This window comes from Sinocyclocheilus rhinocerous, unplaced genomic scaffold (genome assembly GCF_001515625.1).
Source record: "Sinocyclocheilus rhinocerous isolate Xijiao unplaced genomic scaffold, SAMN03320098_v1.1 scaffold920, whole genome shotgun sequence".
NCBI classification, from domain to species: domain Eukaryota; kingdom Metazoa; phylum Chordata; class Actinopteri; order Cypriniformes; family Cyprinidae; genus Sinocyclocheilus; species Sinocyclocheilus rhinocerous.
Window position 1 is genome coordinate 31065 of NW_015636975.1, and position 18298 is coordinate 49362.

Genomic DNA, 18298 nt, shown 5'->3' on the forward strand with positions numbered 1-18298 from the left:
TAACGACATGTGAATAATCCCGCCCACTCTAAAGCGATACTAAACTGCAGTGGAAATGCAAACCGAGCCGAGCCGTGCCGAGCTGTACCACGCAGTGGAAAAGCACCACAAGTGTACCAGACTGAAGTATTTAACTTTAAAATGCACAAAATATCCCTTCAGAGGCCTGAGGCCCACCCACCGTCATCCAAGATATATAATGCCTGTTTTTCTTCAGTTGAAAAAGAATTTTTTTTTTTTTTTAAGGAAAACAATCCAGGTTTTTTTTTTTTTTCATATAATGCCGTTAAACAGGGATCAACAGGGTTCAGTGTGTTGAGCCCTGTGTGATGTGTGACTCTACAAACCCAAACAACTTAGAAAAAAAACAATAACAAGCATGTTTTAATCTGAACAAGCACAAAACTAAAATACTCACATCACTGTCGATCTCGCTGAGAAGACTTTCGGAAACAACTAAAATGCGAGATCATTTTTAACAGTGTAGGGTTACGGATTTGTTCAAATTTAGGTATTAAATGTCTAGTACCACAGCGTTTGCTCTCTTAAGATTCCTCAAATCAATTCTCTTGTTGAGGAAATTTGTGGAATAAAGGGTTATTATAGTAACTAAAACCATAAAGAAAATTATATTTCTTGAAATAAAGTCAACTTTAATTGAAATAAAATGTAAAACACCTTTTCAGTTAATTTGTTAATGCAACATTTCTCATTTTCACTTGATGTGCTAATATAACTAAAACCAAAATTAAAATAAAAATTATACAAAACATTAAAAAAACTAATAAAACAAAAATGCAACAATGACTAAAAAATAAAATAAATGAAAATAAAAACTAATTCAAAATATTTATAAAGACTTTAATAGTATCCCAATGATACTAAAATAACACTGAAGGAATTACAGAACTCTATAAAATCTTAGTAGAAGGTTTTACATGGGCACACGCTGCTCATTTTCAAAAAATGAATTGTATTATTATTATTATTAAATCTAGTTAATATTTACAATTGCCAAAGAAAGTCTCATTTTCTATTTTTATAGAATTTACCTCCACACTCAAATAAGCCATAAACCTTATTAAGCATTTGCTGAACTGCCCCTTATCATACGCAATAAACAAATTCAGTAAATCAGTGTAACACATGAATGAACCACTATTAAGAAACTATATTTAGGTCGTTTCATGCTGTCCATTAATGTTGCAATCAAAACGAAAGAGTGTCAAGCTCAAAATCCTCCCACTGATAAGCATAGAAAACACTCCCTCTTAGTTTTTATCCTCCATCAGCTCAAACGGCGTTAACCACCCATGCCAAAGCTCTCAGATCTCTGAGTCAATGCACACAAGTCGACCAAAGCCTCATAAGAAGGTAAGACGTACTCCTACTATAACAAATAAATCTACTCTTAAAAAAAAATAACATCAAAAAATAAATAAATGCGAAATCAAATGTTTATCAGAGTTTAAGTTTACAAAAAGGCTCACGTGCAGTAAACATATTTTAGATGAGCAGCGCTGAAGGTGTGTTCACATGCCAGGAATGCATTATGGATGTGTGGTAACAGGTTGTGAATGGGAGGACAGCTGTGGGTGAAATAATGCTAAGCCTTCAGGTGATAAAGCTAACATTCCTGCAACAGCATCACGCCACATGGCCTCACAATTTTACCTGTATTTGCTGGTCCACTGCAAAGGTGTTCAGTGATTGCTAGAGCGCTGGGTTTTACTGTCAAAAGAGTCAACTATCAGGTCTCTGTGATCTTCTGGTCTCTAGATATGGGTCTGTACCTATTTTCTTTTTTCACCTATTTTCTAGTCCAGCAGGTAAAAATTGTGCATTTGATCACTCACATGATTTGAGGAATAATTCAAGTCTGGAGCTCAAATGCTGCATTTACGCAATCAATTTTAACATTTAAAGGAATAGTTCACCCAAAAAATTTTACATTTTGTCATTATTTTCTCACCCTCAAGTTTTTCCAAACCTGTATGACTTACTTTCTTCTACTGAACACAAAAGCCAATATTTTGAAGAATGTTGGGAACCAAACAGCTGATGGTAGCCTTTGACTTCCATAGTATTTTTTTCCCCATATTATGGAAGTCAGTGGCTACCAGCAACTGTTTGTTTACCAACATTTTTCAGAATATTGTCTTTTGTTTAGAGGTTTGAGCACTAGCACTACTGACGACAAACTAGGCTCCTTGAAATGTTTATTATTTTTACGTTTTAATCTGTGGGTGGTTGCATAGGCTGCTTAGACTAGTCTTAGAAGTTTTTCTTTAAGACTTGTCATAACTTTTTAAGCCAGTTACATAATGTAGATTAGTCTAATGTGAATCTGAAAAGACAGACTGATTATCCCTTGGTTAACTGCTATTTGGTCAAACTAAAGTCAAACTTTAAGTTCTTTAGTCTTAAAGAGAACGTTTACCCAAAAATGAAAATTCTGTCATCATTTACTGAGTTTCTTTCTTCTGTTGAAAATTTATTTTGAAGAATATGGGTAATCAAACTGGGAGAATAAAAAAACACCATGAAAAACCAATAACTGCTAGGTTACATTCTTTAAAATATCTTCTTTTGTGTTCAGCAGAAGAAAGAAATTCATACAGGTTTGGAACGACATGAGGGTGAGTAAATGAAGACAAAATGTTCATTCTTGGGTGAACTATCTCTTTAACATAGTGTTATGCATGCCATGTCAGCAACTGAGGCTACTTGCATATTAAGAATTGAGTTATGAGATATGCAAGTGTTGCATATAAAAACAAATACAGTAAAAATTATGTTTTACATTAACATGATCATTCTAAAACTTTTCTGGTCAAATCTTATTAAACAAGCACTTAGGTAAGCTTATTGAATAAAAATGTTGTCTACTTGTATTAAAAGCAGGACAGTCCAATAAATTAAGTTTAATGGAAAGGGGGGTCTTGGGTTTTCAGCAGAAATGCATGAGTCAATCTTGAATGTCCTATATATATATAATAGTACCTACATATACCTAGTACCTACATAAAATAATTTTAAAAAAGAAGAAAAAAAAAGTATTGTGACATGGCCATACTTAATTTCATTGAAAAAGCATTTCAAAATGCTTCTGAAAAGAAAAGAGGAAATTGCATTCAACTTCCCCCATTTTATCACCAGTGACCATAAAGATGTGTTTCTTAAGCTAATGAAATGCTTTCCATGATCATGAACCGTGTTTTGGAACAGTTTGCACATGAACGTTTCTCACCTGTATTTCCACAGAGAATCAATGTCTGCCAAAGATCCGATCAATGTCACCTCCAACCACACCGATTCCTCCATCTACCCCAGCGAGGGCATACGTGTGCTGCAGATGATCCTGACCGTGATGATCTTCATTGTGGGTGTTTCTCTAAACGGTCTGGTGGTCTGGGCATTGGGGGTTCGCATTTGGTGCCGCAACAGAAGAGCTGCCAGTGAGACACAGAGTGCCGACAGCTTCCGGATCTATGTGGTGAACCTGGCATTTGCCGACTTGGTGCTGTTGTTACGTACGCCACTGATGCTGCCCTACTTGGTGAACCACTTCAATTGGACATTGGGGGTACCTGTGTGCAAGCTGGTGATTTATTTGCGATGCCTCGGATTGTATGCGAGTGCGTTCTTGCTGTGTGCTGTCGCAGTGGAGCGCTGCTTGTGTCTCCTTAGACCAGTCTGGGCTCGATTGAAACGCCCTCGTTGGGCTGTACCTCTGGCCTGCACCGCAATATGGGTGTTAGCGGCGGTGTTCGCTGCGCCCTACATCAACACAGCCAAAGTTGATTACTGGGGGGGTCGCGACGCCTGTATAGAAAGTGATTTGGGAGTAGGACAAGCCTTAAATGTGTTGGAGACTGTGGCAGGATTCTTGCTGCCTCTAGTGATCTTTTTGTCGTGCAATATCGCAGTAATTTTTTGCGCAAAGAAGGCTGACAGCACAATGTCTTCACCTACCTCATCATCTGGACCGGGTTACACAACCCAGCGTCTGACCCGTCTCTATCGCGTACTCTTCCTCACCATGCTCCTCTTCCTCACATGCTGGGTGCCGTACTTCACCTGCCGCTTTTTGAGGGCCCTCTCGCACGATCGCCCAGACTGGAAGAAGCTCAGAGAAGGAGCGATCGGAGCTGCATATGTGGCGCTGTTTCTGGTTTACATAAAAAGTGCGCTCAACCCAGTCCTGTACGTGTTCGCAGCTCGTGGACTCGGCCACACGGTTCGCGCCTCACTTCTCTCAACAATTGAGCGAGTCTTCAACGAGGAATTATCAGAGTCTTTACGAAGAAAGTCCTTACGAAGGAGAGACTCTCAGTTTTAGGGGAGCTTGAAGAGCGTAAAATACTGATCTGCAGAAGGTTGAAACCAACATCTGAGATCTAGTTTCCAGATCTGCTTGTTAGACAAATGATGAACATTGACTAAAAGCAGGAAACACATACAGTATAAATCTCTACACAAGAGATTGACTGAGACTTCACTTGATAGACAAAAACATTCCCCAAGATCCATCCTATTATTGATATGATTGTTTTATTCTTGGATTTAATTGTGATGCATTGTTATGTAGCACTTTCATTTTAGGAACCTTACAGCAAATGAAAGGCTTTCCTTCCTGTGACTAAAGGCTGGTCATTACAGGCTTAAATTAAGCATAAAGTTTGTTCTCTTACATCTTATGTAGTAGAAATGTGCCCTACATAAATTTTTTCACCCAGATCATTACCCAGTTGAAAGAAACCAAACATGAAATATCTTCATCTTAAAGATTAAGATGAAGAAGTTGATCAATTATATAGAATCTTTACAGATGGCAGAAAGGTTCCCATTAATGATAAATCTTAAAGTGAAAATTGAATTCCAGTACTTGTCTTGATATTGCTGCATTAATGCTTAAAATAAATGTAATTTCTGTGCCTAGTCCTCTATGCAAACGTGTTATTATTAAATAAATAAGCAGTTACTTTGGTTATCAGCTGTCGTTTGTGTGTAAAGTTTAAGAAACGGTCTCGTCCTGTGATAGTCAGTCCATGGCTGAGCAGTCATTATGAGCAGCTTGCACTGCATCCACCTGTTTATGTGCAAGCTCCAGAAAGGTCCTCACATCCTCGAGGACAGGAGCCATCTGAAGTGCTTTGATCACTGCTGGAGGATTGGGCACGATCTTCATGAGGTGCTCCTGAAGGACCAATCACACAGGAGTCAGCAAGGTAACCTTCAGGGTTTATGAAGGTAAATTTGAGACTTTAAGACCTTTTTAAGAAGTAAAGAAATTTTAAGGAATAAATTGAAAGGAATGCAATATGTCAGTATTTCCTCTAAATGTAAATGTCTAGGGAGTGCATAGTAAGTATTAGCAACACTTCAGAGTTTGAAAATACAACTTCCAACAGATCTCCATTCTTTTTAATTCATTAATGGCTTCCCAAATACTAGAATATGGAAATAACTTTTACTGCACCTTCTGATCACACTGCAAAAAAGTGATGTTCTTTATCAGTATTTTAGTTCTGTTTTCCAGTGCAAATGTCTGAAGATTCTTAAATTACCTTTATTCTTAATTATGCAATTACCTTTATTCTTAATTCTTAAGAAGCAAAATGAGAGAAGATAAGTAGTCTTGTTTTCTGAGAATGTTTATGATTAAAACAAGAATAATCTTCATTCAAGTTCTTAAGCAAGTTCTTAACTCACTTCATTTTATACAAATTCTTCATTTTGCATTTCAAGTAAAGATATCTTCTTGATTTAAGGATGTTTAAATATTTTTATTGAAGAACAAGAAAAAAATACTGAGGAAGATATTTGTTTTTTGCAGTGCATCCAACATTTAATGTCATTTTGAATAAGTCGGGGAAGTCGTGGCCTAATGGTTAGAGAGTCGGACTCGTAACACAAAGGTTGCGGGTTCGAGTCTCGTACCGGCAGGGATTGTAGGTGGGGGGGAGTGAATGTACAGCGCTCTCTCCCACCTTCAATACCACGACTGAGGTGCCCTTGAGCAAGGCACTGCACCCCCAACTGCTCCCCGGGCGCCGCAGCAAAACAAAGGTTGCCCCACTGCTCCGGGTGTGTGTTCACGGTGTGTGTGTGCACTTTGGATGGGATAAATGCAGAGCACTAATTTCGAGTATGGGTCACCATACTTGGCCACATGTCACGTCACTTTTCACTTTCATAAGACTTCATGCTATGTTTTAAGACCTTTTAAGGCCTTTATTTGTAAAAGGGCAAATGAAAACTTTCTTTTTAAGACCTGCAGAAACCTGCATTGATCTGATTTATGCTGCAATTACACTTAAAAACAACCATCCATTTTGGATCCCAGTCACACATTTGTTTTGATTAACAAAAGCACATTGTGAATCACTTGCACATTTCCAAAAAGTACCCTGTTCAGTGTTGAAACTCTTTTCCTGAAAAGATTGCATCAAGTCTGTCTGTATAACTTTGTTAATGTTGCATATAAGGTGAGGGCATGTTTCTCAACATGTGTTTCTAGTTCTGTACACACTATAACATGTATTTCTGAGAAGATATGGTGAAGAAGGTGTCAAAACCTCATGCTATATTTGTCATTAGGACAAACAATATGCTGTTGTCACAAAAACACAAGCAGAATCGGCCTGGGAACATGGCCACACTTGGCTGATTCATCAACCACAAATTAAGCATTAAATTTATTCGACTAAACATTATAAGATTATAGTCGACTAAATCTACTGTAGAATCTAATGGGTTTAGTTACAGTGTAATGCATTTATTAAGCATTTCTCTTAAGATTTCCAAACTCATTATATATTCCTGGAGAAAGCATCTATTTACCTGTTAATATGAATAATATTAAGGTTTGAACATGCAATATAGACACAGATTTAACAGCTATGACACATAACGTGTCTTTATCTTATGATTAAATAAAGAAACAAGAACATGGTCTTCTTTTCAATATAATGTGTGTGTTTACATGAATACTCATCAAAACAGACAATCTGACAATTTCGTGAGTATTTCTCCATTCGTGTGTGATAAGACGCAAAAGAGAACTGAATTCAGTACTCGTGCGCTGTCTGAGAGGCGCTTTTCTGTGTGCGTGATTCGGTTGTGTGCACTCTGAAAACTGGACCACGCAGGAGGTTAGTTCTGACTGGATCTCTTACCAAATCGTCGCTCCCTAACATTTTTGTCTCAATTTTATTTGTTGACGAAAATGTCAGTAGATTTTCGTCATAGTTTTCGTCATTCAAAATTAGTTTTTATTTAGTTATCGTCGGTGAAAAAATGTTGTTGACGAAAATTATTTTTCAACTAAATTAACACTGGATGTAAACTCAGAAATGTGAGATTTAAATGCAGAATTGTGTTAGAAATGTGCTATTCTGTGAAAAAAGTCAGAATTGTGAGATGTACATTTATAACTCTTATTCAATTCTTAGGAAAAACGTCCAAAATGCGAAATATGAACTTGTGAATTGCAAATGGTTTATAACTTGAAAAAGTCCAATAACTAATAACTGCGAGGAAAAAAAGCCTGAATTGTAAGATGCAAAGTCACAATTTAAAAATTATTTTTTTTATTCCATGGCAGAAACAAAAATGCCAGAATTGAAAGATATAAACTCGTAATTGAAAAAGTCAGTCACAATTTTGAGATATAAACTCAATTGCGAGGAAAAAATTGTGAGATAAAAAGATGCAATTACCTTTTTTATTTATTTTATTCTGTGGCGGAAATGGACTTCTAACGTATACATATTTTTTCTGTAGTGCATATGTAAAAATTATGTAAAAATTGGCAAAGAAATAAAGTCATAATGCAAAAAAACTATTTCTGTCACCGATGGAGTTTTGGTTCCTTCTCATTGTCGCCTTTGGCTTGCTTAGTTGGGGACACAATTTCTGGCAACATTGTTGACTTGATTGCACAGATACTATTTGAAGAGAACTGAACTGAGCTGGACGATGACATCACTGAATCAACAATGACCTGACTTTAACTGATAAACTGACTGTTTTCTATTGTCCTGTTGCATTATCAGCACACGTTTTTCCTGTTTAACACTGTAAAGCTGCTTTGACACAATCTATATTATTGTATAAAGTGCTATAAAAAATAAAGGTGACTTGACTTTGAACAAAAACCTTCTCTTTAAGTAAAACCTAATTTATCATTCTTTTGATTTTGTGCTTAAATATGACTTCTTCAAAGTTAATCAAAGTAATCTCGACTGTAGTTCATCGGTTTCATTTGACTGGAAGTGAAGTGTGATGTACCTGTAGCGTTGGCTCGTTGGCTGGGCGAGACAGTAAAGCAGGAAGTCGCAGGACCGTCTGTTCTGACAGCTGGAGAAACTGGAACAGATCAGAATCAAACACCATGATTAAACCACAACTAGAAACAGTCACTGACTGTTCAACTGAAACCAGTTGTGCGTCATCATCAAATCACTGAAGCGTGCTTGAACCTCCTGTGCCTTTTCTTCTTCGTCCTCTAGTTTGCTTCTCATTATCCTGCATTTCTCCTCCAAACTATCCATCTGAACCTCCATCTCCTCAAGAGTGCTAACAACTGAGCGCATGTTCTCCTAAACACACAAAGGTTAATGGCCAGTTACGTCATGATCAACTGTTTATCTTGAATCTGCTCGTTCATCACCTCTAGAGCCTCAAGCGCCTTCCTGCCGTGCTCAGACTTCTTACTTTCTGCTTTGAACTGATGGGACACATGCATAATGTCTCCATGTTTCCTCGGAGGAACAGAAAGCTGTGCACACTTAGCCAGGAACCTACGAAAACATATTGTGAAAGGGCCCAAAAACAGTGAAACATAAAAGATGTTTGGCAGAATGTCCCTTACTGATCTTTAAGGAGATTGAGATGCTTCTGCGATTCTTCTTTTTCTTTGCTTTTCAATGACAGAACAGATCTGAGTCAAAAGCATAAAAAATATCACAATCAGACCGTGATGATGAAGCAATCTGCACACACATATAATTATTACACAACACATTACTCACAGAACAGACAAACCAAGCATGTTCTCCAGAGCCAGTAGGGACGATTTGGTCAGCAGTTTCCAATTCCCCTTATTCTTACTCTTTCCAGCGATCACTGAGGTTTTATCAAAGCCAGAGAAAAAGACAAAAAAATTACAGTAAAACAACATATCATTATATTCAGGCAAAATATAAGAATTTGAAAGAAATAATTCAGCTAAAAATGCCAATTCTGTCATGATTTGATGACCTCATTCACACCTTTACATTAGGCATGCACATTTTTAGAGCTCTTCATAATTTATTTTCATTCAAATTAATGATCAATTAATTGTTTAATCAACTAATGTGAATACATACATAAAATCTGTTTTATTAGCCCATTTTTGATTGCAATGCAGTGTTTTTAGAATAATTGAGATACTATTAGTTTTTATTATTTATCTGAATCAGTTTTTATTTTTATATTTTCCTTTATATTTTTAATTGTTAGTTGTTTTTGTTTTTCTTGTATGTCTATATAGTTTTTTATTCATTTTTATTTCAGTTTTAGTTATTTTAGCGCACTAAAATGCTGAAATAAAAGGTTTTTGGTTTTATTTTCAGTTAATATTTATTTGATTTCAAGTAACAATTTTTTAAGGTTTTAATTTTAGTTAACGATAATAATTCTGCTGCAATGTAAATATCAATTTTACAGAAATATATACTTAAACACATGTAATTGTAGTTTCCTCCATGTATAAATGGTAATTCAAGAGCATTTTAATATATTAATGTTAAGCATTATTATTACATTGTATATAAAAAATAAAGCTGGATTTTTTTTCCTCAAGAAAGATTTATTTTATGAATTGAACATTTCCAACATTACCTTTCACTTTGCACTTTAAACTTTAAAAAAATGTGTTATAATGTGTTAAATTATAACACATTTACTGTGTGGACGGTGCAATAGATCTGTTTTTTTTTTAGATGACATATTCAAAATTTCTGAATCCCATTTGATGTGGTTTTTAATGATGTCAAATATAAAAACTCATGAATTAGATTTTTGCAAGATATTCAGTGATTAACTATTTAAATTTCACAAGTATGGAGTATGTTTAAAATCCATTTTGGCATTTTTTTAAAGCGTGAAGGTCATGATAAAAAGAAGTATAAACATTCTGCTTCTTTTGAGTTTTACTGAAGAAAGACATAAATGTTTGGAACGACATGCGTGCTAGAAAATGTTGACAGAATTTAAATTTTCAGGAGAAAGAGGAAACAAAGGCTTTTCAGTAGCCCATTGATTATTTTGGCAAACTTTCAGAAACAAGAAACTCAACAGGTTGAAAAATGCATTTCTGAATAACCTCACCTTACGCAACAAGCCTTCTAAAGCATTCAAGTGCAGACATCGCCCATCATTTCTCAACTTACCGCTGTTTTTCTTAGGTGGCTCCGGATGTGGGCCTTCAGCTCTGGGTTTGAACGTCTGAAAGAAAGTGTTGAGCAATTTTATATTGTAGATTTAATTTTTATTATTATCATTATATTATATTTGCTGAATGAAATCCAAAACTAGTTTTTTACTAATTATGGGCTGCTCATTCCAAAAAAAAGAGTGTGTTTTGTCTGTTGTGCTCAAGCACATCACACTTTCTCACAAAATATCATGCATTTTGTAGCATTTTAGCTTTCGAAAACCATCTGTGCAGTGAAGAAGTCTTGTTTTATCCCTTAATCCGCAGAAAAACACCACAAACTCATTATTCCTGTCTTCATCTGAGCCAGATTATCTGTTCAATTCTCAGACAATTTTCACATGCATGGATTTCTCATTTAAATGTTTTTAAGACCAAGTAAACAAAATTTAAAGAATTAATTGAATGGAACACATACATCAATATGGTCTCTAAATGTAAATGTTTACGAAAGACCTCTATTACTTCTTGATAAATTGTCGTTTTATTAGAATTTGATCAAATATCTGGCAGGGGGCTCAGAAAAATCTTAATTCAAAGGGAAAATAAGTGTTTGTTCCCCACTGACAGATATTTGTTCTTATTTGAAGCATAAACTCACTTAATTTTGCTAATTTTCTTCAGATCTTCAGTAAATATATCTTGATTTAAGAATATTTTGATATTTGTACAGGAAAACAAGACAAAAATACCGAAGATATTCATTTTTTGCAGTGCATGAAACATTTAATGCCATGACTTTAAGAATTTAAGAATTTCTGCTCTGATTTTAAATCCTTAATTTGTCAAAGTGGGAATTAAGAGTTTTTAAGACCTGCAGAAACCATGTATATAATTTGAAAAATCTTCATTTAAAAAAAATTACACTCTTTTCTAGATGCACTTTATAAGCAGCAGTATAACAAATGATCAAATTTAGAATATATATCAAGAGTAATAATAATAAATTCCGGTTTGTTCAGCTGCGTCTCACTTTAAGTGTGTTGCGTGTGTTCCTGTCTGCAGCTCCACTGGGGCCCCGTGTGGAGGTTCTTCCTGACCCTCGCGCTGGTTTCATCATGAAAAGCTGCACAGAAAAACAAACTGAGTCACAGAGTGTAAGTGTACAAAACCTGAGGAACCTCAAGCTAACGTATAAAACAGCTCTCTATAAAGACTGTAGAAAGATCACCAATGTTAAAAAAAAAGACAATAACAAGTACCACAGCATTACAATGTAAGTTATTGTTGTTTTTAGATATAATGGTATTTTTAGATATGCAGCATGGTTATTCCATAGTATTCTTTGTATACTACGGTACAATACCATGGTATACGAATATGTCAAATAGAAAAGAGGGATCGACACATTTCACTACGTATAAAGTCAATGAGAACGAAGCGACGCGTCAAATACAGCTTCGTTTATTATAAGGGAAGCCACTTATTTTTGTCGCGTCGCACAAGTGCAGTGTAGAAACAGTAACGTTAGCTGCTTTCTCATTAAGTACATAACGTTACAAACTTATAAGAATGAGGAAAAGATGTAACGATTCGATAAATATGGTGAGCTTAAAATAAACAAAACTCGCTAATTAATCGTCAATGTACGACACATCTACAGCAACAGCATCTTCAAGACTCACCAGATTCGCGGCACACGATTCAAAGCGGGAACGGAAGTGCGCATGCGCGGTGGGAACTGACACTTCCTGGACATTGCGCTGCTGCTTTTTCTTCTTCTGATGAGATTTGCGGTAATTTTCTTTCTTTTCGTTGTTAACTTTCTTTTCATTAAATGTAGTCGCTTGCATTCATTTGTACATTACATCTGTATTACGTTTTAAATAAAAAAATTATTTACTATAAAATAAAAATACAGAGTTGTACGGAAGCTTATTTCCGCCACGCAATAAAACATAATAAAGGTCACTGCGACTTTTAGGTAACTTTTTTTTTTAGTTCACAGTTTATATGTGACAGTTTATAATTTCCAGGTATAAACTAGCAATTCTGAGGAGAAAAGTCCGAATTATGAGATATAATTCACAACTGCGAGGGAAAAAAAGTCAGAATTGTGAGATTAAAAAGTCGCAATAATGTTTTTTATTTTATTTATTTATTCCGTGGTGGTGAAACACAAAAAAGAAAACAGAATTCTGAGAAAAAGTCAGAATTGTTAAATAAAAAGTTGTGATTACTTTTTTCCATGGCAGAAAATGCCATGATAATATGCCCCCCCAATAATAATAAATGAACATTTAAAGAAAATTGCAATTACCTTTTTTTTTTTTTTGCCGGAAATACACGGTGCTTTATGTACAAAATTCAACAAACTGCAAAGAAATATTGTTTATTGTCACCAATATATCTTTAACATTTGGACATTACATTTACTCACACATAACTGCTCGTTTGATAAAAGAATGCATCAAGTAAACAGGTGCTCCCACTATGTTAATGTAACCTTTCCAGAATGACACACTTTTATTATCAAAACTGCAAAGTGTTGCAGAAGACGCCTGATAAGTGAATGACAGAACACTCAAAGCAGCAGATATCAATCTGGTGTCTATTAAAGCATTCTGAATGTTAGCAGACCACTTCCTGCCCATGAGGAGTCTGTCTTCATCTGTGCTGACACTGTAGATCAGCAACGTTATCTCTCAAATACGCTACACCCGTTTGGGGTTGAAGAACTTCCCAGTGTAGCGTCCGTGATTGTGAATGTCAAACGGGCTCAGGACTTTGCGGATTCCCAGCATGTTGGAGCGAGCGATTGTCTGGAAGGTCCAGGGGTTCTGGTTGTTGGCAGCCCGTTCGGCCTGTTCCTCATACAGTGCGGCCAGACTCTCTCTGCTCACCACCTACACCAGAAATACATATTACAGTCCATCCATATTCACATAAACACTGACCTGTCAGTATGTTCAATCACATCTGATCACAGGGCTGTACGTTAACTTTTTTTTCCACATAGCACTGGTGCTACAGAGGTTGAAAGTTTTGTAGCCATTCATTATATTGTGACGGAGGGAGGCGCCAGAACTGCAGCTGATAGAATGTGCGCTGTAGCACGATACAACGATATTTCTTCAAAAGCAGATCGTGGAGACATTTTAATCGTCTATGATCAAAAATCGTCATATCGCACACCCCTAACTACCAAGTATAATCAATCTCACACACACAAACAAGCACAAGAAATCACTTCACACTATTAAGCGGCTGTGTTATGAACATGCAAAACTGTATTGCACGCGTGCTACAGTGGTAAATTTATTCATCGCACAGACCAGTTTTTTCGTAGCACGTGCGACATATGTCGCACTGTACAGCCCTGGATCATATACTTGGTGCTTCTTCAAATTAAAACCCGTTTCTTAGAAATCCTTCCACATTTAAAACCCTCTGGTAGTCTTAACTTTGAATTTACACATTGCAAAACGTTCTTTTCTTCCTCAGTATTTTTGTCTTTTTTCCAGTACAAATATCTAAATATTCTTAAATCAAGGTACATTTACTTAAGATGCAAAATGGTTTAGGATATTAAGTCTTGCTTTCTGAATTTTTTTTTAATTAAAATTAATTGAGTTTATACTTAAAACAAGAATTTGAAAAAATCTGCCAATGGGGTCAGAAATATAAACATGTTTTCTCTGTAAATTAAGATTATTTTTCTGAACCCACTGACAGATTTTTTTTCTTGTTTTTTTCTTTTTAATTTTGATCTTTATTTTCAGAAAATGACACTTGATATCTTATGTCATTTTGCTTCTCAAGTAAATGTATTTAGATAGAAGAATCTTCAGATATTTGTATTGGAAAACAAGACAAAAATACAAAAATCTTTTTTTTTTTTTGCAGCGCAATCACTTCTGTACAAAACAGTCCATAGCCTATATGCATAATTTAATTATAAAATATAAATTCTCTATTTTTAAAAATTAATTCTTAAATTTTAATTACGTGAATGTACCATATAATAGGTACATAATATTTAATCTTTAATATTTTGTATTTTAAGGGGATTTCATGGTACCAAACAATATTTACCTCTAAATTATGCACCATTTATTTCTATATAAAATAATACAAATAATTTTTTTTTTATTATATATTTTTTTAATTAATGTAGTATTTAAGTTAAAAATAAAGCAAATGCATTTAAAATGGATGCAGATTGGTTCTATCTGGTGGAAACAAATAAAGAAGATCATATGTAATTCCAGATTAATTAATAATCAATTACTTTTATTAGGTTTTGCATTTGGATATAAATTTAAACATTATCAAAGATTATTTTGGTAAAAGTTTTTTTATATATGTTGATTTGAAGTGTCAATGTGCATAGCAAGTGCCACAAAAGTCACAAAGTTTCACACCTTTCTGATAAAGTAAAATATTTTTTAAAAACTGAAACTGAAAATGTATGGTCTAAAATGATCAAGTACTACAAGAGGGTTAAGTACACTAAATAGTAGGGCTGCACGATAAATCGAAATGGAATCGAGATCACGATTCGACAGAAGCTGCGATTGTCATGCGTATCTTTCAGTGAAGCATGGTTCTATGATCAGCAGTAAATCTTCATCCGAAGGCCAGAGGGTGCTCTCGCGTTGAAACTCCAAATACGCCTCGCAGAAGAAACCCAGAAAATGCCTATCGCTGCAGCTGAATAAACAGAAGATTCAACTGCTTTCATTGATTCAATGTGACTAATAAACACATGACTACGGCAATATCAGTTTATCTGAGTTCTTATTATTATAATTTTCATTTAAATTAAGTATATTTATAATGCAATGCCTTTATCACTGCTTAAATACTATGAAATATGTTGTGTGCCTTATTCTGTGTAAGAAGCCACATCATCTCACAGAAGGATTTATTTCAAACACTCGACTGACATTATGAAGTGAATTTGGAGTAAAAATATGTTATTAAATGTGGTATTTTCACATGCTTTCAGATGGAGCAACATTTACTTCACAGAGCCGTAGTTCACTGAGAAGCTATGCAAACAGCTGTCATTATCGCGAACGATTTCTTCGATTTCATAATCACGCAATAAAATATTTTTTATTTGTTTTTATTTTTTTGCGTAACTTGTCAATGAACTACGGCTATGTGTAGTAAATTCTGCTCCATCTGAAAGCACGTGATGATGATTTCCTTCTGATTACAGAACCGGCATTACTATAAAAATGCGCATGACAATCGCATTCGATTAATCGTGCAGCCCTACTAAATAAACAGAAACAAAACCACACAGCTCATCCTCCAAGTAAAGGTTACACAACACTTTCCTTATTCACTTTATTGCCACATCGTTCTGGAGGAAAAGCCGATTATGAAAGCATAAAGAGGAAGTCAGAAACTAAATCTACTCAGAACAAACCTTGGCTGGAAAGGGAAGCTTCTTGGCCACTTCTTTGAGCACAGCCTCCACCTCACCCAGCTCAACGCGACCTCCGACCTCCACCACCAACCGGCCGCATTTCACCGGAGTCACATAGTGATCGATGGCACCCTTCCCGCCGCCCATGCGCTGACCCAGGCCTTTACGGGTGATGGGCTTGTACGGGGCCTTGATGCGCCACACAGCAAACGTGGTGCTGGGATCCATGCGGCGGTTGATGGTGAGACGCATCATCTCCATGTGACCCCAGTGCAAATAACCTCCACCCAGAGCCTACAGACATAATGCAATGACATTCAGAGATCTTTAATATATGTACTAAATAAACATACACTTTCTGGGTTACTTCAAAACACTGACCACGATCCCATACTGTCCTTCGCTGAACGTATTTGTGCTTTTGGCCGGTCCCTGGATGTCACGCAGCTTCTTCATCTCCTTCTTTGCTTGTTTTAAGTTTGGGACCTTTTCGAGGAACTTCAGTTTAGGCTTGTCTGGTAGAACCACGTCTGCATGAGAGAAAAACATAAAATCACACTCTAGTTTAGTGGCTGCACAATTCATCAAAAAATAAAACCAAAATGAGCTTTTTTAAAACTGAAATATGGCTTAGTGCGATTATTCAAGCACAACCGCTGTCTTCATATCTCTGCATATATTTATAAAATTAAATCACATTTAATTAAATATAAGCAATGAAATTAATGCAGCCATAAATAGTAGTATTATAATTTTAGTTGTAAAATAAAATGATTATTAGTATTATATTTTTCTTAAATACTCTTTTTTTTATTTTACAGTGAAATTTTACAAAACTAATTATTCTTTTGTTAATATTGTTGTTACTAAATTAAAATTAAAATACAAAAACAAAATCTAAAAAACAAAATAATTATTAATTTCATTTTTTTTTATTCTATTCAGAAACAACAATAATAAAAATTATTCTTATTATCTGTATTAATGGATTTTGGACAAATTTTGCATCATAGCAAAACCTGGATTTTTTTTTTTTTTTTTTAAGTTACAATTTAAACTGGGGAGGAAAGCAGCACTAGTCTCCGTGCCCGCCACACTCTCCTTCTCGGAGGGCGCAACACCAAAATAAAAGTCCTTGACAAAAACATGCAGAAATAGAATACAATGAATATTAAACAAACAACTTCACAGTAGTATTATAATTTTAGTTGTAAAATAAAATGATTATTAGTATTATATTTTTCTTAAATACTCTTTTTTTTATTTTACAGTGAAATTTTACAAAACTAATTATTCTTTTGTTAATATTGTTGTTACTAAATTAAAATTAAAATACAAAAACAAAATCTAAAAAACAAAATAATTATTAATTTCATTTTTTTTTTATTCTATTCAGAAACAACAATAATAAAAATTATTATCTGTATTAATGGATTTTGGACAAATTTTGCATCATAGCAAAACCTGGATTTTTTTTTTTTTTTTTAAGTTACAATTTAAAGTGCATTTGCGATTTTTATTTGAGAAATCACAACTGGGGTTAGAGTGAGTTTTATCCCCAAATCATACAGCCCCACACTCTTGATCTTGAAAACAAAGAAATCAGAAACTGCTCACATGCTTTGTTGAAAGGGTTTAAATAATACAAGACCAACAAGCATCAACTAACTATCATAAATGAACTTAATGACTGAGTGAAAGTGTTTAACTGGTGAAATGTTGGTGCAGTATGAACGATCATTACCGCTGAAGTCTGGTGGAACTTCGTAAGTCCTCAATCCTGCTGCCAAGACCTTCAGTTTATTTTGCAGCACATCTGCTGTGGAAGAAAGCGATTTCAGCAAATTCATTCGACTAGTAAACACGGGTTTAGAGGGTGAAATATCACTAAATATCACATTTGACAAGTTATGACACTCTGGTTATCACAAACATGTAAAGTTCAATCTAAAAATCAGTAACGTTAATAATGCAGACTATTAAATGAAGGATATAAATCACACTGACTCATGGTACATGTCTATACCAAACATGGTATCGCCATACTTTATGTCCAAAAAATATTTTATGTGTTAGTTGTACTAACAGAATTAATATGAAATATTATATATTACAATTAATAATGTAAGATTATTCATCTGAATTCTACCTGGCTGGCTTGATTTCCGGACAAAGCCCAGAAACGCGTGCTTCAACATTGAGAACATGCTGATTCTACAATTTAATTCTATATATAAAATATAAGCGTGTACTTCATATCTTCTCAGTTATGATTCACACCAGTCTCGGCGGATCCACAAGGTCGCTGCCATGTTTGCTCAACACCCGGTTTGTCGGTGAAATTCAGCCGGTGGAAACAGTCACGCGCATAATGAGTTCCGCGTAATTATAATTCAGTTAACTATATATATATATATATATATATGAAATAA

The 18298-nt window shown here is 35.0% G+C and overlaps 3 protein-coding genes across 6 annotated transcripts; 1 reads left to right on the forward strand and 2 right to left on the reverse strand.

Moving 5' to 3' along the window:
• The first annotated feature begins 1293 nt into the window (after window positions 1–1293).
• Window positions 1294–4493, forward strand: LOC107748323 (C3a anaphylatoxin chemotactic receptor-like). 3 transcript variants are annotated; one of them, XM_016563065.1, is made up of 2 exons: window positions 1294–1374; window positions 3265–4493. In XM_016563065.1, the coding sequence occupies exon 2, from the start codon at window positions 3272–3274 to the stop codon at window positions 4340–4342; it is 1071 nt and encodes a 356-aa protein (XP_016418551.1). In that variant the 5' UTR covers window positions 1294–1374; window positions 3265–3271; the 3' UTR covers window positions 4343–4493. The 3 variants fall into 3 exon arrangements, with proteins under 3 accessions (XP_016418551.1, XP_016418553.1, XP_016418552.1); XM_016563067.1 differs by lacking the exon at window positions 1294–1374 and adding an exon at window positions 1644–1785; XM_016563066.1 differs by lacking the exon at window positions 1294–1374 and adding an exon at window positions 2607–2639.
• A 90-nt stretch (window positions 4494–4583) lies between these two features.
• On the reverse strand, window positions 4584–12173 carry cenpq (centromere protein Q). Its single transcript, XM_016563068.1, has 9 exons — window positions 12112–12173; window positions 11460–11552; window positions 10443–10497; window positions 9039–9132; window positions 8879–8947; window positions 8678–8807; window positions 8487–8606; window positions 8296–8373; window positions 4584–5200 (listed from the first exon to the last, which is right to left on the reverse strand). Exons 2-9 carry the CDS (start codon window positions 11544–11546, stop codon window positions 5045–5047), a joined length of 789 nt encoding a protein of 262 aa, XP_016418554.1. The 5' UTR covers window positions 11547–11552; window positions 12112–12173; the 3' UTR covers window positions 4584–5044.
• Window positions 12174–12802: 629 nt separating this feature from the next.
• mrpl16 (mitochondrial ribosomal protein L16) lies at window positions 12803–18226 on the reverse strand. 2 transcript variants are annotated; one of them, XM_016563093.1, is made up of 5 exons: window positions 18016–18226; window positions 17611–17682; window positions 16248–16396; window positions 15867–16160; window positions 12803–13332 (listed from the first exon to the last, which is right to left on the reverse strand). In XM_016563093.1, the coding sequence occupies exons 1-5, from the start codon at window positions 18071–18073 to the stop codon at window positions 13141–13143; spliced, it is 765 nt and encodes a 254-aa protein (XP_016418579.1). In that variant the 5' UTR covers window positions 18074–18226; the 3' UTR covers window positions 12803–13140. The 2 variants fall into 2 exon arrangements, with proteins under 2 accessions (XP_016418579.1, XP_016418578.1); XM_016563092.1 differs by having other exon boundaries at window positions 17611–17685; window positions 18016–18225.
• Between the last annotated feature and the right edge of the window lie 72 nt (window positions 18227–18298).